The sequence below is a fragment of the Trachypithecus francoisi genome, unplaced genomic scaffold, assembly GCF_009764315.1.
Source record: "Trachypithecus francoisi isolate TF-2019V2 unplaced genomic scaffold, Tfra_2.0 Contig01579, whole genome shotgun sequence".
Lineage (NCBI taxonomy): Eukaryota > Metazoa > Chordata > Mammalia > Primates > Cercopithecidae > Trachypithecus > Trachypithecus francoisi.
In genome coordinates this window covers 34,063,417-34,085,979 of record NW_022681442.1, presented here as the reverse complement: position 1 = coordinate 34,085,979, position 22,563 = coordinate 34,063,417, and the positions used below count along the sequence as shown (strand labels likewise).

Sequence of the window (22,563 nt, the reverse complement as noted above, 5' to 3'; positions counted from 1 at the left end):
GGCCAAAAAAATTTTTTTAATAAAATAAAAGACAGCCGGGCGCGGTGGCTCAAGCCTGTAATCCCAGCACTTTGGGAGGCCGAGACGGGCGGATCACGAGGTCAGGAGATCGAGACCATCCTGGTTAACACGGTGAAACCCCGTCTCTACTAAAAATACAAAAACTAGCCGGGCGAGGTGACGGGCGCCTGTAGTCCCAGCTACTCGGGAGGCTGAGGCAGGAGAATGGCATAAACCCGGGAGGTGGAGCTTGCAGTGAGCTGAGATCTGGCCACTGCACTCCAGTCCGGCTCCGCCTCAAAAAAAATAAAAATAAAAAATAAAAAAAATAAAATAAAAGACAGAGGGGTTTCTGGAGAGAAAAAAACTCAGAATTCCAGGGAGAACTCTAAATCTGGGACCTTTCCTTTACGATAATTTGAAGCTTACAGGCTAAGCGAGATGAACGATACCAAAAGAGTATCTATGTGGCTACAGACCCTAGGCCATAAGAGTCAGGCATTGGTTGATTATTGAGGTCTAGATAGGAAAAGGAAGTGCATGTATTATAACTGAAAGGGGCAATTTAACCATCCGTATGGACTTTTGTTCAGAATGGTTTATTTGGCCAAAAATGTTTAAGACATTCCCATACATATAATTAAATAATAGTGCTTTCAATTTGTACTTTTAGTTAGTAGTGGCAATAATTTGATTCAAGAAAGAATGATTATGAAATATTGGTGATAGGCCGGGCACGATGGCTCACGCCTGTAATCCCAGCACTTTGGGAGGCCAAGGCAGGCGGATCACGAGGTCAGGAGATCGAGACCATCCTGGCTAACATGGTGAAACCCCATCTCTACTGAAAATACAAAAAATTAGCCGGGTGTGGTGGTGGGCGCCTGTAGTCCCAGCTACTTGGGAGGCTGAGGCAGGAGAATGGCGTGAACCTGGGAGGTGGAGCTTGCAGTGAGCTGAGATCATGCCAATGCACTCCAGCCTGGGCGACAAAGCGAGACTCCGTTTCAAAAAAAAAAAAAAGAAATACTGGTAACTGTGACCTGTCATGATTCATGAAAACCCATACGTCTAGTCTGCTGGTGACTTTAAGCATAAAAACAAAAACAACATCCACAATAACATCAGCAGTGATTTTTTTCAAAAAGCTACCATATGTTGAGTGCTCTTTATGTACAAAACACAATGCTAAGTGCTTTATTTTTATTTTTCCTGTTAGAGAGTCATGCTTTATACGCTAAGTGCTTCACATAACATTATATTGATTCTTGGTTCAATAATCATGGGATGATTATTCCCATTTTATAGGTTAAGGAACTGAGGCTTAGAGAGGTTATGTAATTTGTTTAAAACAACTGCTCACCATGGAGACTGAATTCAAACTCAAATGTCTCTGATTTCCAAGCCCATGCTTCCAACCATTACAGTTTACACTTTTTTTTTTTTTTCTTTTCTTTGCGATGGAGTCTGGCCCTGTTGCCTAGGCTGGAGTGCAATGGCGTGATCTTGGCTCACTGCAACCTCCACCTTCCAGGTTCAAGCGATTCTCTTGCCCCAGCCTCCCGAGTAGCTGGGATTACAGACCCCTGCCCCCATGCCCGGCTAATTTTTTGTAGTAGAGATGGGGTTTCACCATGTCGGCCAGGCTGGTTTCGAACTTCTGACCTTGTGATCCACCTGCCTCGGTCTCCCCTAGGATTACAGGTGTGAGCCACCATGCCTGGCCGTACAGTCTACACTTTTGAAGGTAGTGTTTGTATACCTTTTTTTTTGTTTTTGAGACGGATTCTTGTTCTGTCACCCAGGCTGGTGTGCAGGAGTACGATCTCGGCTCACTGCAACCTCCTCCTCCCAGGTTCAAGCGATTCTCCTGCCCCAGCCTCCCGAGCAGCTGGGATCATAGGTGTGTGCCACCATGACCAGCTAATTATTATTATTATTGTATTTTTAGTAGAGACAGGGTTTTGCCATGTTGTCCAGGCTGGTCTTGAACTACTGACCTCAGGTGATCCACCCGCCTCAGCCTCCCAGAGTGCTAGGATTACAGGCGTGAGCCACTGCACCTGGCTTGTTTGTATAAATTTTAACTGAAACAGTATTCCATGGATTTATTATTATTATTATTTGAGACTGAGTTTCGCTCTTGTTGCCCAGGCTGGAGTGCAATGGCACAATCTCTGCTCACTGCAACCTCTGCCTCCCGGGTTCAAGAGATTCTCCTGCCTCAGCCTTCCGAGTAGCTGGGATTACAGGCATGAGCCACCAAGCCTGGGTAATGTTTGTATTTTTAGTAGAGACAGGGTTTCACCATGTTGTCCAGGCTAGTCTCATTCTGTTCTAGTTTCCAGGCCCTTGGTAACTCAGTTTAACTCTGCTTCCCCTAGAAACAAGAAGGTTGCTCTATGTTGCCTACCAGACTTAGCCTTCCTCTTTTTCTCCGGAAACTCCTGCTTGGTGGACCATTTTTTTCCTCTCTCCTTTTTTTTCCAGCAATCTAATTACTCTTTCTTTAAGACTCAGCTGATAGCACATGACCCACTTAAAGCCTTTGCTTGATCCTTGAGCATTCTGGTTGAAATAAATAAATAAATAAAATAAAGGCTTTGTTAAGGCTGCAGCCTGCCTCAGTTAATTTGTGAACTGTTACGGAGTTTTGAGCTCATTTTGTTGGCTTTTTTTTTTCTCCTACTGTCTCAGAAAGTCACATGCCTTCAGCCTGAGGGCAGGGACTCTATCTTCCTTCCCTTTCTCATGAATAGTAATGTACTGAGCACCTACTGTGTCTAGATACTGAGATTTTACAGTGTGAATAAAAGTGATGGACTCTTACCTCGTGGTAAGAACTTCTTAGGCTCACCGACCATATTTTTCTTCAATTAACAAATAAGCATTGAGCAGCTGGGCCAGGCACAGTGTAACATAGTCCCAGCTACTCGGGAGGCTGAGGCAGGAGAATGTCATAAACCCGGGAGGCGGAGCTTGCAGTGAGCTGAGATCCGGCCACTGCACTCCAGCCTGGGCGAAAGAGGGAGACTCCGTCTCAAAAAAAAAAAAAAAAAAAAAAGATATTAATTGGCTATGCAGTATTCTTTGTATCACAAGTTTGTATCTTCACAGGAACTTGCAGATAATGGGTGAGGCAGTGAGTCAGGAACAAAATGTCTTAACAATTGCCCCCAGGTTTTCCTAGGAACTCCTTAAAAAATTAATTTTTTAAAAATAGATGGAGTCTTGCTATGTTGCCCAGGCTGACCTTGAACTCCTATAAGGTTGAGAAGGAAAGATAGCTTAGAGCAGTCTGAGCTCTGTGTGATGTATGCATGATTTATTGGCTCAAAGACATGAGTATGGGACTTCAGTCATGCTTTCCACACCCACACTCTGGGGCAATGGTTTCTTTCTTTTCTTTCTTCCTCCCCCTCTCCCTCTCCCTCTCCCTTTCTTTCTCGCTCTCTCTTTCTTTCTTTCTTGACAGAGTTTCTCACTGCAACCTCCACCTCCTGGGTTCAAGTGATTCTCCTGTCTCAGCCTCTCGAGTAGCTGAGATTACAGGCATGCGCCACCATGCCAGGCTAATTTTGTATTTTTAGTAGAGACAGGGTTTCTCCATGTTGGTCTTGAACTCCCGACCTCAAGTGATCTGCCTGCCTCAGCCTCCCAAAGTGCTGGGATTACAGGTGTGAGCCACCGTGCCTGGTGGGTTTTTTTCTTTTAAAAATTTTTTATTTTTTGGCCGCACTGTGGGTGGTTCACACCTGTAATCCCCCAGCACTCTGGGGGACTGAGGCAGGAGGATCGCCTGAGGACAGGAGTTCAAGACCAGCCTGGGCAACACAGAGATAACCTACCTCTAAAAAAGTAATAATAATAATTTAAAAAGAAATCTTCAGGGGTTCCTAGGAAAACCTGGAGGCAATTGTTAAGACATTTTATCCTGACTAGCTACTTCACCCATTACCTTCAAGTTCCTGTGAACTTGAAGTGTAACATGACACTGTTACATCTACATTGGAAATACGTTAGGTCAACTGAGATAAGAATTTGGGATACAAAGTACAATGTATAGCCAATCTATAACTTGTTATTTTAATGTAAATTCTTGGTAAACGAGTTAGGAACTGCCTCTTTTCCTTTAAAAACCAACTTGCAGGCCAAGCACAGTGGCTCGCACCTGTAATCCCAGCACTTTGGGAGGTCGAGGTGGGCAGATCACCTGATCCCTGTCTTTTTTTTTTCTGGAGACAGATCACTCTGTCTCAAAAAAAAAAAAACCCAAAACAAAACCCAAGAAACAAACAAAGAAAAAAACCCTAAAAAAAACCTTTCATCGAGGTAGAGCAGCAGCTTTGTTTCTTTGCTTCACTGCTGTCTCCCTAGCATTTAGAACATACAGTACGTGCTCAATTAATGAATGAGTGCCTGACTGAATGAATGAAGATACATAGATGAGATTCCTCCAATCTCACAACCGGTTCAGAGTAAGCACTCAATGAGTGACTGACAGGAAGGTTGCTGTTTTAAAAGCGCCCAAATCCAGTAAGCCAATTGGAAGCTAAGCGCGGCGCTGGGATACCAGGGGCAGAAAAAGTGTCTGACCCACGGTTGGGTCCTGGAGCATGCGCAGTCTTCACAGAAGGTGACGGGGAGAAAAATGCGGAGGCAGCGATTGCGTAGGAGCAGGTTCTGATTGGCTACTGTTCGCGCGCGAGGGGCCGCGCCTATTCGTAGCCAAGTAAACAGGGAAGGTTAGGGGCGGGGCCAAGGAAGCGTCGCGACCTGGTTGGCCGGCCGGGGCCTGGGGGATGTCACGGATTGGTCGCGGCCGCGAGCGCAGTGGTGTGCAGCGCGCCGGATCCCGGAGCCGGCTGACTGAGGGATGGACGAGACGAGCCCACTAGTGTCCCCCGAGCGGGCCCAACCCCCGGACTACACCTTCCCGTCGAGCTCGGGCGCTCACTTTCCGCAGGTGCCCGGGGGCGCGGTCCGAGTGGCGGCGGCGGCGGGCTCGGGCCCCTCTCCTCCGGGCTCGCCGGGCCACGACCGGGAGCGGCAGCCTCTGCTGGATCGGGCCCGGGGCGCGGCGGCCCAGGGCCAGACCCAAACCGTGGCGGCGCAGGCCCAGGCTCTGGCCGCTCAGGCCGCGGCGGCAGCGCACGCCGCTCAGGCCCACCGCGAGCGGAACGAGTTCCCGGAGGATCCCGAGTTCGAGGCGGTGGTGCGGCAGGCCGAGCTGGCCATCGAGCGCTGCATCTTTCCCGAGCGCATCTACCAGGGCTCCAGCGGAAGCTACTTCGTCAAGGACCTTCAGGGGGTGAGTGCCGGGGTGGGGACCGCTGCCGCGGGCTGGGGACCGGCGGCGCTCCTGGGGAGTTTGAGGCTTCGCACAGCCGGAGGGAGAAGGGAGAAACTTCACAGTACCAGTCCCTGGCAGGATTTAGGGATGCCACTGAGGACTGGAGCTGGGGACGTTCTGCGGAATGGAGAAATAAATCAGAACCTGCTTGGTGGGGGAGGAGTGAGCGGAAAATGAAAAGAGGAAATTGACCAGATACGGGCCGGGGGCCCAGCAGTGTGGTGGGGCAATCCGCCGCTGGACAGAGACTGCTTTCTAGTAGGATACTTAGCTTCACACTACTGGGACTGCTATTCGGCCGCTGACTTACAGGTTTGGGGCTTTAGGCCTGTTCTCTATTTTTGGACCGACCGAACCAGTGTGTCGCTGTTCACGGAGGAGGATGGGTGACCCATCAGGGGATCTGAGAATTCTGTTCCAGCCTTCTGTGTTGTGGGGGATGTCACTGCCACCGTCCCAACTCTTATTAACAGACGTTGAAGAAAGAGTGGGCGGACTCACCAGTTTCATCTGCCCTGGTTTTTGCTCACTTCTGGTAAAGGGTTCAGATCCTTTTTGACGGCTCCAAAGTTTAGATAGAACTTGGAGTTTTAGAAACATGGGGCCGTCAGCTACTTTTACTTTCATTTCTCTCCCAAGGCTATCAATAGCCTGCTTTTTCAGCTTAGGCAGAGTGTTTGCTGACCTTTATTTTGTCCCCTGCCTATATATAAAGGGAGATGGTGATAGGATGGGGCATGGAGTGACCAGGGCATCTGAGAAGTGACCTTTATCCTTTTGAGAACTGCAGAATTTAAGAAATATCAAGTCTTCCCTGTTTTCAGGGAAGTTTCAGGGAAATTTTCAGGTGTGCTAGAATGGGTCATTGGAAAGATGTATTGTTGTTTAAATTAAGGGTGTCAAAGTTTCCTCAGGTTTTCCCTGATATCTCTCTTGTGTGAACTCTTTAGATGGCCAGGGTGCTGTTTCGATAGGAGTCCTCAGTGGCCAGGATGGGCTGTTACTTGTAGCTCTTGGTTCGGTTCATTGAATGATCTAGTTATTCACTCAGAGTTTGAGTTGTCCCTGAATTAATCAAGAATTAGAGAACAAACAGTTTACATAAACTGAGTTGAGGAAAGCTTTGAGAGTAATAAGTCTTTCAAATTTTCTTTTCTTTTCTTTCTTTTTTTTTTTTTTTTTTGAGACGGAGTCTTGCTCTGTGGCCAGGCTGGAGTGCAGTGGTACGATCTCGGCTCACTGCAACCTCCGCCTCCAGGGTTCAAGCAATTGTCCTGCTTCAGCCTCCTGTGTGGCTGGGACTACAGGCATGCGCCACCACGCGCAGCTAATTTTTGTATTTTTAGTAGAGACGAGGTTTCACCATGTTGGCCAGGATGGTCTCGATCTCTTGACCTTGTGATCTGCCCACGTCGGCCTCCCAAAGTGCTGGGATTACAGGTGTGCCACCGCACCCGGCCTCCAAGTTTCTTTTTTTTTTTTTTTTGAGACGGAGTCTCGCTGTGTCCCCCAGGCTGGAGTGCAGTGGCTGGATCTCAGCTCACTGCAAGCTCCGCCTCCCGGATTCACGCCATTCTCCTGCCTCAGCCTCCCGAGTAGCTGGGACTACAGGCGCCCGTCACCACGCCCGGCTAGTTTTTTGTATTTTTTAGTAGAGACGGGGTTTCACCGTGTTAGCCAGGATGGTCTCGATCTCCTGACCTCGTGATCCACCTGTCTAGGCCTCCCAAAGTGCTGGGCCAAGTTTCTTAAATAAAAGAACTTGCAAGCGCAAGTGGGAACCATCATTTCTAGAAGCAAAGAAATGTGAGTGCCAGATGCTTTCTTTCTTTCTTTTTTTTTTTTCGAGAGAAGGTCTCACTCTGACACCCAGGCTGGAGTGCAGTGGTGCAGTCTCATTGCTCACTGCAGCCTTGACATCCGGGCTGAAGGTCCTCCCACTCAGCTTCCGAGTAGCTGGGACTACAGGCATGCACCACACACCCAGCTAAAAATTATTTTTGGTAGAGACAAGAGTCTCACTATGTTGCCCTGGTTGGTCTCAGACTCCTGGGTTCAAGCAATCATCCTCTTGCCTCAGCCTCCCAAAGTGCTGGGATTACAGGTGTGACCCGCCATGCCTGTCCTTTTTTTGTGGGCAGAGGGTATTTTTAGTTTGTTGGCAAATGTAAGAAGGGGCTAAGATTATCTTTGATAGGTACAGGAGAAGGAGGAATATTTTTGTTTTTCTTTCATGACACTGTTACAGCTGCATTGGAAGTGGGTGAGGTCAGCTGAGAAGTGAGCTGGTGCTTTAACAGGTGGAAGTAATATGATCTTTTATCTCTACCTGGCAGGTAAAGTACTACCATCTCAGTACATAGGCCACAGAGAAGGATATACCATAGGTATGTTACTTGGTGATTTAGGGATTCTGGTCTCTAAAACTTCCTGGCCACTATCCTTTCTCATAGGGGATGTCAAAACACAGATGCCCTGACAAAACTTTTTGATGTACCCATACTGCTTCCAGTGAAGCAAATGTGATTTAGAACAAAGGGCACTTTCTAAGTGCTTGTGGTGGGTTAGACTGGCCCACAGACTTACTGTAGTTGGAATTGTCATCTTTGGCTCTCCTCCAAATGTATTTACTTTATTAAACAAATACTTACATAGCATTTACTATATTCCTTTCAGTGCTTTACAAATAATAACTCACTTAATCTTTATAACCACCCTTGGAGGTAGGTACTGTTTTTTTTTTTTTTTTTTGAGACGGAGTCTCACTCTGTCACCCAGGCTGGAGTGCAGTGGCCAGATCTCAGCTCACTGCAAGCTCCGCCTCCTGGGTTCACGCCATTCTCCTGCCTCAGCCTCCCGAGTAGCTGGGACTACAGGCGCCGCCACCTCGCCCGGCTAGTTTTTTGTATTTTTAGTAGAGACGGGGTTTCACCGTGTTAGCCAGGATGGTCTCGATCTCCTGACCTTGTGATCCGCCCGTCTCGGCCTCCCAAAGTGCTGGGATTACAGGCTTGAGCCACCGCGCCCGGCCAAGAGGTAGGTACTGTTATTATCCCCACAGGTGACAACACAGACCGATGGTATAACTAATTTTTCGAAGGTCTCACGCCTAGTAAGTGGTAGAGGCAGGATTGGGCCCAGGCAGGTTGGCTGTGGAGTTCATGTTCTCACCACTATTCTTTGGTCCCTCAGACTCAGTCATCAGAATTTTCAGATTCTGGCCAAGCGCGGTGGCTCACGCCTGTAATCCCAACACTTTGGGAGGCCGAGGCAGGCGCATCACTGGAGGTCAGGAGTTCGAGACCAGCCTGGTCAACATAGTGAAACCCCCATCTCTACTAAAAATTCAAAAATTAGCTGAGCACTGTGGCAGGCACTTGTAATCCCATCTACTCGGGAGGCTGAAGCAGGAGAACTACTTGAGCCTGGGAGGTGGAGGTTGCAGTGAGCCGAGATCGCACCACTGCACTCTAGCCTGAGCAACAGAGTGAGACTGTCTCAAAAACAAAACAAAACAAAACAAAATTTCTGAATTCTCTTCTCAGCTACTGTATTGGTTAGTATTGAATTTGGCTATATGTGACAGATATTTTAAAATAATGATGACTTGAAGAAAGGTTCATTTACGCCTCATGTAAAAGAAGTCTATAGACTAGCTACTCAGGCATGCTCAGGGCTGGCATGACATTTTACTTTATTGGGGACATAGGGTTCTTCCTGCCAGCTGATCAGCCATCCTTAGAATGTGGCTTCTACTCCGTGGTCCAAGATGGCCGCTCAAGCTGCAAACATCTTGTCTGCTTTTCAGCCAGTTGGAAGAAGGAAAGGGAAAGGATTAATATGCCCCCATCCTTTAAGGCAGTTCATAGAAGTTGTAGGAGACTCTTCTACTTATATCCCATTGTCTAAAACTTAGCTATAGTAGTGGCTGGGAACTATAGCCGTTTTTTTTTTTTTTTTTTGCTCAGGTACAAATCATGGGTCTTGTGCCCAGGGAACAAGGGGGAACAGAGATTGGGAGAACCAACACTTTCTGCCACAGCCACTTTTGGATCTTAGACAGTCTGAAAGATTCTTGAAGATAACAGCCCTGGTCCTATTTCTCAATTTTGGATGGTTTCTGTCTCAGTGGGGTCCAGGAACAGATGGAAAATGCTAGAAGTCATGGGGAGAGTACACACATTACTCCTCCTCACTTACCTCCTTGTGCTTCAGGTTTCATGCTCACTCAACTGCAAAAGAATTTTTTGAGCGTTTTCTCTTTTGCGTGGAGTAATACTATTTGTTCACATTGCCAAGAATCATAGGACAGCATGTGACTCACTAGGTTAAGAGGATTAAATGACATATCACACATGAAAGCCCCTGATGTAGTTCCTGGCACTTAGTGGGGGCAGCTCAATCAGAGTGTTTTGGGTTTTGTTTTTAAAAACATTCCTACTAACTGCTGAATTAGGGTTTCTTGGGTACATGGCATCGAATAAGGCTATAAGAGTTGGTAGATGATGCTTAAAATCTCAAGACCTACATGTATGACATACAAACTTGACTGCCTCTTAATGTTTTAGTAAAATAATTTTATTATATTTTATTATATATATATTTTTGAGACAGTATCTCACCCTGTCGCCCAGGCTGGAGTGCAGTGGCACAACCTTGGCTCATTGCAGCCTTGGCCTCCCAGTGTTGGGATTACAGGTGTGAGCCACTGTGCCTGGATAGTTTTATATATTTGGACAAGCCCTTCCCTTCCTTTTGTAAGAATGAACTTGTAAATAAGGCTTCTCAACCTAAATAACTAAATCAAGGACTGCTATTTTCCTCCAATCTATACCATAGAATACAGCGGTTCTTAGAGTGTGGCCCAGGGACCTTGACCTCTGGGAGTTCCTTTTTGGGGGTCCACAGGTCAAAATTATTTTCATCATAATTCTAAGACTTTATTTGCCTTTTTCATTCTCATTTACTTATGAGTGGAGAGTGGAGATTTCCAGAGACTACATGATGTGTGATGTTGAAACAGATTGAATACTAAGATATGAGAATACAGTTGTCTTCAATTAAGACATTAGAGAGATTTGCAAAAATGTAAAATAGTGCCAGTCTTCTCACTAAAATATCTTTTGAAAATATAGTTTTTTAAATAAAAATATGTCATTTATGTTAACATGCAATGGGTTTATTTGTATTATTATTAATGAATTAGTATTAATAGAATAAATATAATTTTATAATAATATAAATAAAATAAATTTATAGATTAGTATTTAAGTATTAAGTATAGTTAAAGTGAATACTTAATTATTAAGTATAGTTTGTTCAAAATTGAAACACTTGTTTTAATTTTGAAGGCAAATATAGCCTTTACCCACATTAACAAATGCTTTTTGGAGTCCTTAATAATTTTTTTTTTTTGAGATGAAGTCTCACTCTGTCACTCAGGCTAGAGTGCAGTGGCATGATCTCGACTCACTGCCACCTCTGCCTCCTAGGTTCAAGCAATTCTTCTGCTTCAGCCTCCTGAGTAGTTGGGATTACAGGCGTGCCCACCAGCATGCCCAGCTAATTTTTGTATTTTTAGCAGAGACAAGATTTCACCATGTTGGCCAGGCTGATCTCAAACTCCTGATCTCAGGTGATCCACCCGCCTTGGCCTCCCAAAGTACTGGGATTACAGGCATGAGCCACCGTACCCAGCCTAATTTTTAAGAGTTTAAAGGGGTCTTGAGACCAAAAAGTTTGAGAACTGTCCACTTCATGTTTACTAAACTTTAAAAGAAGACTTTTATGAAAGGTCATTTCTGTATATTTCACTGTGTGATATGAATGATATGCTTGAACTGTCTCACATTTTAGGTTCTGGGAGAAAGGGCCTCTTTTAGCATAGCATGACACCCTCCTTCTTGTCACTGCTGGTTAGATATAGGACCCTCCTCGATTCCAGGTTCCAGTAATTTTTTGTTGCTGTTGTTAGCTTGTTTTGAGAGGGGGTCTAGCTCTGTTGCCCAGGCTGGAGTGCAGTGGTGTGATTTCGGCTCACTGCAACTTCCACCTCCTAGGTTCAAGCAATTCTCCTGCCTCAGCCTCCTGAGTAGCTGATACTACAGGCACGTGCCACCATGCCTGGCTAATTTTTTCCATTTTTTTGTAGAGACGGGGTTTCACCATGTTGGCCAGGCTGGTCTTGAACTCCTGATCTCAAATGATCCATCTGTCTTGGCCTCCCAAGTGCTGGGATAATAAGTGTGAGCCACTGCACTGGGCTCAGGTTCCAGTAGTTGGTTGTGGGTTCTGACACCAGCTGGTGCATGACCTCTTGCTTTCTTGTGTAATTTGGTTTTTATTCCCAACTTCATGAACTGCTACTGCTTAAGCTATCTGTACCTCACCCCTCCTTTGTTAAGAGGGGAGATTAGTAAATGGGTGTTAAGAAAAGTTGTTTTCATAATATTGGCATCAAACTGATGCTCTCTCCTAGATATAATAAAGGAATTGAAGATCTATTAAAGAAGAGAGTGGATAGTGAGGAAAAATCAGGCAGTAGTTGTTTTCTTTTCCAGCTAAATGCTGGTGGGTGTCTTTCCAATTTGAGTGGTTTTAGAGTTTGTTCTCTGTGAGGAGAACAATGAGGAGCGTATTCTTGATTATTCAGGAGCATCGTTGATTTTATGAAGTGAACATTGGAAATTAGGCCAGAGGCTATTTTACCTCTCTGTCTAGGAAAGCCACCAAATGCCTGCGGAATGCTTGCACATCTTTCTGCACAGGCTAGGTCCTGAGCAAATGCTAACATAATTGAATTGAACTGAGGCCTACACTTAGTCTTGAAAGGCACTTGTCTCCCCTTCTGTCTGAATGCCCTTTTGTTCCTCTGTCCTTCATACTCTAGCATTCCCTCATTGATCTAGTCCAGGCAGTATTCTTTAATGAAACCCCTGTACTACTGACGTAACCATAATTACTCATGCTTTCGGAGTCATTGAAATGCTTCTTATTCTCCTTATGGTAGAAGGAAATCGAAATGTTTGAGAGGTCAGTCTTTAAATGACACTTGACTGCAATCTTGGCCTTCAAATTCTGCTTTCTTTTTTGTTGTTTTTTAATTTTTCTTTTGTAGAGATGGGGTCTTGCTCTGTCACCCAGGCTAGAGTGCAGTGGCATGCTCCTAGTTCACTGCAGCCTTGATCTCCTAGGCTTAAGGGATTCTCCCTGCTGAGTAGCTGGGACTACAGGTGCATACCACCACACTTGGCTAATTTTTTTTTTCTTTTTTCTTTTTTTTTTTTTTTTTTTGAGACGCAGTCTCGCTCTGTCGCCCAGGCTGGAGTGCAGTGGCTGGATCTCAGCTCACTGCAAGCTCCGCCTCCCGGGTTCACGCCATTCTCCTGCCTCAGCCTCCCGAGTAGCTGGGACTACAGGCGCTCGCCACCTCGCCCGGCTAGTTTTTTGTATTTTTTAGTAGAGACGGGGTTTCACCGTATTAGCCAGGATGGTCTTGATCTCCTGACCTCGTGATCCGCCCGTCTCGGCCTCCCAAAGTGCTGGGATTACAGGCTTGAGCCACCGCGCCCGGCCTTTTTTTTTCTTTTTTTTTGAGACGGTATTTCACTCGTTGCCCAGGCTGGAGTGCAATGGCGCGATCTCGGCTCACTGTGACCTCCACCTCCCAGGTTCAAGCGATTCTCTTGACTCAGCCTCCCGAGTAGCTGGGATTACAGGCATGGGCCACCATGCCCAGCTAATTTTGTATTTTTAGTAGAGATGGAGTTTCTTCATGTTGATCAGGCTGGTCTTGAACTTCTGACCTCAGGTGATCCGCCCACCTTGGCCTCCCAAAGTGCTGGGATTACAGGCATGATTCCTGGCTAATTTGTAAAAATCAGTGACAGCATCTTGTGTTGTCCAAGCTGGTCTCAAACTCCAGGCCTCAGGCAATCCTGCCTCATCCTCTGAAAGTGCTGGGCTTATAGGCATGAGCCACCATGCTCAACCTTTTCTTTCTTTAAGTAGAAGTATTTACCAGTTGGCCTTCGCCCTGGTATTTTTCAGCCTCCAGTAATAATAGGAGTGTCTTGGCCTCCCTTTCATTGCGGACCAGCTTCCTGAACTCCGTAATGTGCCTCAGTTGAACTGACTGTTGGGTTCTGGGACATGCTTCAGGTTGCCTTTTGATTTTCCTGTCTAGGTTCCGGAGGGTTACAGTGAATTCATCAGTCATTTTCTGAGTTGTGAGCCTGTTGCTACTGCTGCTTTGTTATTAAGAGGCTGGGGTTCCAGGGGAACAGAGACAGAGAAGACTGCTGAGGCCTTTAGCTAACTGCTTTGGACAAGAAAGTAATTCTGAAGACTTATGATGTGAATATATGCATTTTGCATTTGCCAGTAAACAAGTTAGTTTGTCTTTAAGAATAAATCGATTCTTTTTGGAGGGAGAAGGAGGAGTTCTGTATTTTTCTTGTCCTCTCAAATCCTTGGAGGGCATTTTTAAAGGAGCTGGCTTCAAGATCGACCGGTTATTGTTAGCAACATGGACCTAGCCAATTCCTAATATGAGTACTGAGTTGGTGAAAGCGGATGGGTGCATGTTGTCTGCTGTGACCTGCCATTCAGGAAGTGACACCCACAGGAAAATGTCTTATGACCCAGACTAGCTTGAGTAGGCTGTGGGGTGGAGAGGACAAGGAGAGTCTTACGATATGAGGATGAATCACTTGGATAGCATATTTGCTTTTTTTTTTTTATTTTCTTTTTTTTGAGACAGACTCTCGCTCTTATTGCCCAGGCCGGAGTGCAATGGCATGATCTCGGCTCACTGCAACCTCCGCCTCCTGGGTTCAAGCGATTCTCCTGCCTCAGCCTCCTGACTAGCTAGGACTACAGGCATGTGTCACCATGACCAGCTAATTTTGCATTTTTAGTAGAGACGGGATTTCTCCATGTTGGTTAGGCTGGTCTCGAACTCCCGACCTCAGGTGATCTGCCCGCCTCGGCCTCCCAAAGTGCTGGGATTACAGGCGTGAGCCACCACATCCGGCCACATATTTGCTTTTTTCCCTTGAATTACCAGTTTGGGGACTGGAGGGAATGAGATGAATGTAAAACAATCTCAGAGGGCTGACTGGCCTTTTGAAGAAAACATTCAGGAGGGAGGGCCATAGTTTCTAGGCATCCTGTATTTCCAAGGACCTTAGAAGATTAAGTTACTGTCTGCTACAGAAAATGAATTTAATCTGTGTGGCATCTCATGTCCTGGTTTCTTGCCTATCAGAATTACTTAAGAGAGCTTCATTCTAATCAAGTAGCAGAGTCTTTTTTCCTGCTGTGATTTTTCTCTTTGGATAATAAGGCTGTGAGAGGAAATCTCTTTATCATTGATGAAGGAATTTCCTTAACCTCATTCCATAATAGTTTTTTTTTTTTTTTTTTTTGAGACAGTCTCCATCTTATCGCCCAGGCTAGAATGTAGTGGCATGATCTCGGCTCACTACAACCTCTGCCTCTTGGGTTCAAGTGATTCTCCTGCCTCAGCTTCCCGGGCACCTGGGATTGCAGGTGCATGCCACCACACCCAGCAAATTTTTGTATTTTTAGTAGAGACAGGGTTTCACCATGTTGGCCAGGCTGGTCTCGAACTCCTGACCTCAGGTTATCCACCCACCTCGGCTTCCCAAAGTGCTGGGATTACAAGTATGAGCCACCATGCCCGGCCCATAATACCTTCTTTAATTCCTTCCAGTTGGTAAAGTTTTTAAAAAAGTTTTTCTGTAATTGATGCAGAACAACAGTGTGCATATATGTAACTTCGAAAATTAGAGTTTATGGTGTTAAATTTCTGGCATACCACGTACACAAAGATCCTGTAGGATAAATAGGGCAGGGGCGCATGCCAAAAAAGATAACATATGATCTGTGATCAGTTAATTCCTCATTTTTTTGGGGGAAAGATTACTTTAGAGCCCTTGTGCATTAGGATATTATATCTTTCCGGAGGGCAGGAAGCAGTATCGTATTGGCGTTAGATGCTGCCAGTGACTCAAGATCTACCACTGAATTGGCTTCTTTTTTTTTTTTGAGGCGGAGTCTCCCTCTGTCTCCGGGACTGGAGTGCAGTGGCCGGATCTCAGCTCACTGCAAGCTCCGCCTCCCAGGTTTACGCCATTCTCCTGCCTCAGCCTCCTGAGTAGCTGGGACTACAGGCGCCCGCCACCTCGCCCGGCTAGTTTTTGTATTTTTAGTAGAGACGGGGTTTCACCGTGTTAGCCAGGATGGTCTCGATCTCCTGACCTCGTGATCCGCCCGTCTCGGCCTCCCAAAGTGCTGGGATTACAGGCTTGAGCCACCGTGCCCGGCCTGAATTGGCTTCTGTACTTTTTTTTTTTTTTTTTTTTTTTGTGAGACAGGGTCTCACTTGGTCACCCAGGGTGAGGAGTGCAATGCAGGCAATCTCGGCTCATTTCAACCTCCCCCCCATGGTCAAGTGATTCTCATGCCTCAGCCTCCCAAGTAGCTGGGATTACAGATGTGTACCACTGCGCCCAGCTACTTTTTGTATTTTTAGTAGAGACAGGGTTTCACCATGTTGGCCAGGCTGGTCTCAAACTCCCGGCCTCAAGTGATCTGCACGCCTTGGCCTCCCAAAGTGCTGGAATTACAGGTATGAGTCCCTGTACCTGGCCTGCTTCTGTATCTTGCTCCTAGAAACGTAGCAATCTATTTACCTTGTTTGTTTGAAGCACCAAGTTAGAGGTAGGTACTTACATGAGGGAAAAGAGATGGGGAAGAGGGATAAAGGAGCAAGGAAGAAAAAGAAGACTTAATATGTTCTTTGGCCACAACCCTTTCTAGCAGTGGGTCTCTTAGCTGCCAACACGAGCTGCTGTCTTCCTCTTACCAACTGGGAGAAACCTGAGTCTGACTGTAAGTAGGAATTGTCCGCCTATGCCCTCTCATTTCTTTCTAGATTCCTGCTGACTTGGTCTGTGGGCTATTTCAGTCAACTCGGATTTAACATCCTCTTTTTCTTTCGTCTTTGTAGAGGATCATTGCTGTCTTCAAACCCAAGAATGAAGAGCCCTATGGGCATCTTAATCCTAAGTGGACCAAGTGGCTGCAGAAGCTGTGCTGTCCCTGCTGCTTTGGCCGTGACTGCCTTGTCCTCAACCAGGGCTATCTCTCAGAGGCAGGGGCCAGCCTAGTGGACCAAAAACTGGAACTCAACATTGTTCCCCGTACAAAGGTCAGTGACCCATCTCCAGGAAACCTTACTGCCTGGCCACAGTTTCCTGGGGCCTAAGCCCTGCTACATGTTAGTGGGACCTTGGGTCCAGTGGGGCCATTTATATACCCTAAGTCTGGGTTCTCGATCTTTTTTCGGGAGGTTGGCAGGATTAGGCTCATGATTTGATCATCTGATGAAGGCTATCTTTTGAAGGATGCACACACAATTTTTGCATACAATTTTAGGAAATTCACAAGCTTCTACTGCATATTTATGGCTCCCTTGGTCTTTGAATCGCAGCTAACCCCAAGCTAGTTAGAAACCTAGTGACTTTGTGGTTTACTCTCAGACTTCTGAGCTATCCCAGCATTTTGATACAGTCTAGGACTGGCTAATGACAGCTAAGCACTTCTGGAGGGTCTGACAAGGAAGACTTTAGGATGGGCTGAGGGTTAGAGAAATGGTCTGGCCTGAACCCTACGGGAACTGACATTGAATTTTTCTCATTTATCTTTATGCTGTGGAATTTGGGGACTTGTCTGAACATATCAAAATAAGGATGCCAGATCCAGGCAGACTCACACTCAGAATGGATTCATACACATCTTGTATGTGTTATAGACATAGTTGAGGTTCCCCCCCAACCCCCACCAATATGCTTGAATACAGAATTGATTGCATACAATTTCAGGGAGTTTACTGATACCAGGCTAAGAACCCCTGCACTACAAGGTGTTCCATGAAACTCACCAAGGGTTATGAGGGGAAGGAATCTACTGGTCAGCATATGAACATGTCCGGGCACACCATTCACCGAGTACATAGCTACCTGGGATTTAGTAACAACTTAGGTGGAACTCTCATCTGATGCCCTGAGGCTGCTGAGTCATCCAAACCATCCTGGCTTTGTGCTTAGTCTTAACTAGTCTATGCTACTTTATTTAGTTATTGACTAAATAACTAAAACCAAATTTATTTAGTTTCTCTCTGAGAATCTGATAAAACCTATAGACCCCCTTTCCAGAAAAAGTGCATATATTTGTAATTATAGTTTTGGGTATAATTTTAGGATGATGGTTCATAAATGTTGTAGTCTATCCATTGACCACCCCTGCAGGGAGCATGCCTCTAGATTAAAATCCCCCTGCTTAAAAAGTTTTCTTTTCTTTCTTGTTTTTAGAGATAGGGTCTTGCTCTGTTGCCCAGGCTGGGGTACAGTGGCACAATCACAGCTCACTGCAGCCTTGGCCTCCCCGGCTCAAGCAGTCCTCCCACCTCAGCCTCTCAGGTTAGGATTACGGGCATGTGCCACCAAGCCTGGCCAATTATTTTTTTTTTTTAATTTTTTCTAGAAACAAGGTCTCCCTGTTTTGCTCAGGCTGGTCTTGAACTCCTGGGCTCAAGCGATCCTCCTGCCTTGGCCTCCCAAAGTGCTGGGATTACAAGTGTGAGCCACCATGCCCAGCCTTGAAGATTTCTTCACAGGTTTAGATAGCAGACTCTCTGAGCAAAGAGATTGATCAGCAGATAGAAACTTCCCTTCCATCTGAGAGGAAAATATGACTATCGTGGATATTTAACCATGTCTGCTTTTTTGCTACTAAACTCCAAACAATTAGTCAACTAGTTTGTAAGTTATAGAAGTCAGAGACCACTTCTCAAGTTTTCCTCTCTCATTCTTAGCACCTAGCAAAATACTATATTTATAGTAAGCATTCATGAAGTACCAGCTGAGTCAGTAAATGAATATCAAATCATGAGAAACAATACCAAAGTTCTCCCAACTTCAGGTCTAGCGAGAAAATGTTTGACCAGGCTTGTAGTTCCCATTTCACATCCAATTCACTGCCTGGCTTTGTGCAGCTCATTCCTTCTCTTTATGCCTTACTTTTCCCTCTCTGTGCAAATAGTTTTACAGCATGCTTTGAACATCTTGTATGATAATTAATGCTCTTAAGTCTCCTAACCGGAAATGCTTCTACTAGGCTCCTCTTAGACTCTAGAAACTTTTAAATTCTCCTTGCTTATCAGTCTGTAGTTTTCTTCCTTTACTAGGCAAATAGCAGACCATGCCTGGCCCTGTGCCTGCCTGCTCTGTTGGTGCTTCTGGAGCACTTGAGTTTGAATTCTTGCTCTGCAGTTTTTGATTTGTGTAACACTTGGGCAAGTCAGGCACAATGTAAACCCTCCATATGTTAGCCTGTGATATTTTTATGAGCTATTCTAATCCTTAGCGTCACCCCCACAATCCCTTTCTTCCCTATCTCTGGTCTTCCTCTTTCCCTGTTAGAGAACCTTCATGAGGCCTGAGGATCTTTTGCATCAGAAAGTCAGCAACAACAAAAATACTTGTCTTGGCTGGGCTCAGTGGCTCACGCTGTAATCCCAGCACTTTGGGAGGCCAAAGTGGGTGAATCACCTGAGGTCAGGAGTTTGAGACCAGCCTGGCCAACATCGTGAAAACCCGTCTCTACTAAAAATACAAAAGTAGCTGGGCATGGTGGTGTGTGCCTGTAATCCCAGCTACTTGGGTGGCTGAGGTGGGAGAATCGCTTGAACCTGGGAGGCAGAGGTTGCAGTGAGCTGAGATTGTGCCACCACACTCTATCCTGGGCAACAAAGCAACACTCCATCTCAAAAAAAAAAAAAAAAAAAAAAAAAACTTGTCTTATGTAAGACTGAGATGAGACAGAACTTTGGAATCTTAACATATAGCTGCTGGAGAATAGTAAGAAGACTCCCCTTCCTGTCTCCCCAACTCTTGTGATAGGACTCTATCGAGTTGATCAGAGCATCTGTCATTATAGAAACAGGGCTCACATTGCGTTGGAACTTCAAATGGTAAGGCTGTAATTCTCACTCACTGGCTGTCTCTGCTCTCTGCTTCTATGAGGTTTCAGGTTATGACAGTTTCATAGTCATGGGGAAAAAGTGGTTTATTAGGAAGAATGACAGAAAATAAATATGATGGGGGCAAAAGGGGATTTATGGCTTGAGAGAGCCAGAAGTTTCACTGTGGACACTGGCAAGGTAGCCTTAGAAAAACTCTTTTTCCTTTATTCCTATGCCTGAGTTTTCTGATTTGTAAGGCAGGAAGTGCCTACTACAGTACCATGCACATCCATTTTAGGCGCTCTATTAATACTAGATGGTAGGATGGAGTGATAGATGAGAGGCAGTTATTTTGCCTCTCCAGGTACATGGGAAAAAATAGTTATTTGTAATAACTTTCACAAGGCTTAGGAAAATAGCTTTCTTATAAGTTTTATTTTAGGTATTTATATGCTAAAACTCGCTTGTTGCTGTCTCTGAAAGAAGCTTGTAATTCATTCATTCATTCACTTAATATTTAATGAGCATGTGCCAGCTACTGTGTTAGGTACTGTGGATGCTAATATAAATAAGATGTTCTCTTGCTTCCTCAAATCTCATTAGTTTTAAGGGAGAAGTTAGATATACAAATGAATAATTACAAGACAATGTGATAAGTGTGACAATAGATGCATATGTGGATTACAATGATGTCACTGCAGTTTCACTTAAATCAAGTATAATATTGATGACATGTTAAAAAATTTTTTTAGAATAGGCAATGCATGCATCTAGTACAAAAATCAGAAGCCCATAGGGTAAACAGAGAAAAGTAATTCAGACTCCCTGCTACCCCTATCTCCTGACCATTCAGTTTCCTTCCTCAGAGGCAGCCAGGATTACAGTATTTCTTGTGTAATATTCCAGATATAGCCTATACATAAAAATAGCAGTTAATTAAAATGAAAACCAATTTTAATGTTTATCTTTTGAATATGAATAATTTCACAAAGTGAAAAAATTCAAAAGGGCCAGGGCACAGTGGCTCATGCCTGTAATCCCAGCACTTTGGGAGGCCAAGGTGGGGGGATCACCTGAGGTCAGGAGTTCAAGACCAGCCTGGCCAACATGGTGAAACCCTCTCTCTACTAAAAATACAAACATTAGTCAGAAGTGGTGGCACACACCTGTAATCCCAGCTACTTGGGAGGCTGAGGCATGAGAATCCCTTGAACCTGGGATGTGGAGGTTGCAGTGAGCCAAGACTGTGCCACTGCACTCCAGCCTGGGCAACAGGGTGAGACTCTGTCTCAAAAAAAAAAAAAAAAAAAAACATTCAAAAGGAAATAAGGGGGTATAGAGTAAATTGCAACTTGTTTGTATCTGGAAATAAAATGGGCATTTGGCCTAATCTAACCCAGGAGATGACAGTGTTAATCCTTGTGCTTCATACTAGCTGCTGTAACAACCCCTAAATCTCAGTGGTTTAATACAATTGGATTGTATTTCTTTTTTTTCTTTTTTTTTGGGACAGAGTCTCCCTCTGCAACCCAGGATAGAATGTGCAGTGGCGTGATCTTGGCTCACTGCAACCTCTGCTTCTGATGTTCAAGCCATCCTCCCACCTCAGCCTCCCAGTTAGGTAGGATTACAGACATGCACCACCATGCCTGGCTAATTTTTTTTCTTTGTGTTTTTAGTAGAGACTGAGGTTTCATCATGTTGGCCAGGCTGGTCTCGAACTCCTGACCTCAAGTGATCCGCCCTCCTTGACCTCCCAGAGTGTTGAGATTACAGGGCATGAGCTACCGCGCCTGGCCAGGAGTGTATTTCTTGATTACATCTCAGACTCATGCCAGATAGGCAGCTCTCCTAGATACCACATCACTCATATAGTAACAAGGTATCCGAGGTTCTTCCATGGTGTGGCTCTGTGATTTCCCAGCCCTTCTTTCCTAACTGTACAGACTGGGGAATGTGAATTAAGGATTGTGGGAGATTTTAGTGGCCAGCAGTGGAAGTGTTGTACATATATAATTTTGTCATTATTTCGTTGGCTCAAAGTAGTTATCTTCCCTCTCCTAGTTGCTGGGAAGGCTGAGAAATGTATTTTTTCTGTGCCCTGGAAGAGGAATAGTATTTGTGAACATCAAGCTATTTATTCTCTGCCATAGTGTTCTGGTTCCTTAAACTTGACTCTAACCTTAGTATCTCTCCTCTTTTCACTGTAGGTAGTATACTTGGCCAGTGAGACCTTCAACTATAGTGCCATTGACCGAGTGAAGTCCAGGGGCAAGCGGCTTGCGCTAGAGAAAGTGCCAAAAGTGGGACAGCGGTTTAACCGCATCGGGCTACCACCAAAGGTATAGGTGCACCTCTGTGGCTTATCAAGGGTCATGATTTATAGTGACATAGTCATCCAAGTGGTGAAGCAAGGTGCCTACAACTCAAATATGGGCACGTGAGTAACCTGCCCTGAGGATCCTGTCTTCCTCATTTCTGTCAAGTGGCTAAAGTTTAAAAAGTTGAGACCTAACTTTTCACTTTACTCCTCTGGTTCATTTGGATAGGTTCTTTAATTTGGATGGATGATCACTGTTAAATCTCTTTTCTCCTATACTTGGAAGAAATGAGGAAGTAAAGATCTTGAAAAGTTTCCCTTCTCTGATACAAACTCCATAGGGCCTTCATGGGTATCTGGCATACACCAAAGGTCTTTGGACTTGGGCAGTAGGGAAAAACCTTTGTTCCTTCCTCTTGGTTCCAGGTTGGTTCATTCCAGCTCTTTGTTGAAGGCTACAAAGATGCAGACTATTGGCTACGGCGTTTTGAAGCAGAACCTCTTCCTGAGAATACTAACCGGCAACTACTGTTGCAGTTTGAGCGGTTGGTGGTGCTGGATTACATCATCCGCAACACTGGTGAGTAGCTGCAGGTGGTCCCATGTCCTGTGCCAGACTGTGTTGAGGCACAGGGAGGCCTGGAGGCTTGCAGGGCTTGGGAGTCAGAGTGCCTCGTCCAGACACATCATGTGTAGTTTTCAGAGGTGGTGATGCCTGGAGTTAGTATTTATGTTTTATCTTACACTCTTTGCTGGTTCCAGACAGAAGACACTTAGCTCTTCCAAAGCACTGTGAAGAGTACTCTTATCCTTGGTCCCTCATCATTCTTGTAGCCTCAA

General features: G+C 45.3%; 1 protein-coding gene across 1 annotated transcript in view; it reads left to right on the top strand.

Moving 5' to 3' along the window:
* Positions 1–4,810: 4,810 nt before the first annotated feature.
* Positions 4,811–22,563, top strand: part of PI4K2A (phosphatidylinositol 4-kinase type 2 alpha) — a 38,196-nt gene continuing 20,443 nt past the window's right edge. Inside the window, exons 1-4 of the mRNA XM_033186790.1 lie at positions 4,811–5,311; positions 16,389–16,589; positions 21,614–21,745; positions 22,150–22,303. Of these exons, the coding sequence (XP_033042681.1) occupies positions 4,877–5,311; positions 16,389–16,589; positions 21,614–21,745; positions 22,150–22,303 (922 nt within the window). The 5' untranslated portion in view covers positions 4,811–4,876. The remainder of the gene's footprint in view (positions 5,312–16,388; positions 16,590–21,613; positions 21,746–22,149; positions 22,304–22,563) is intronic.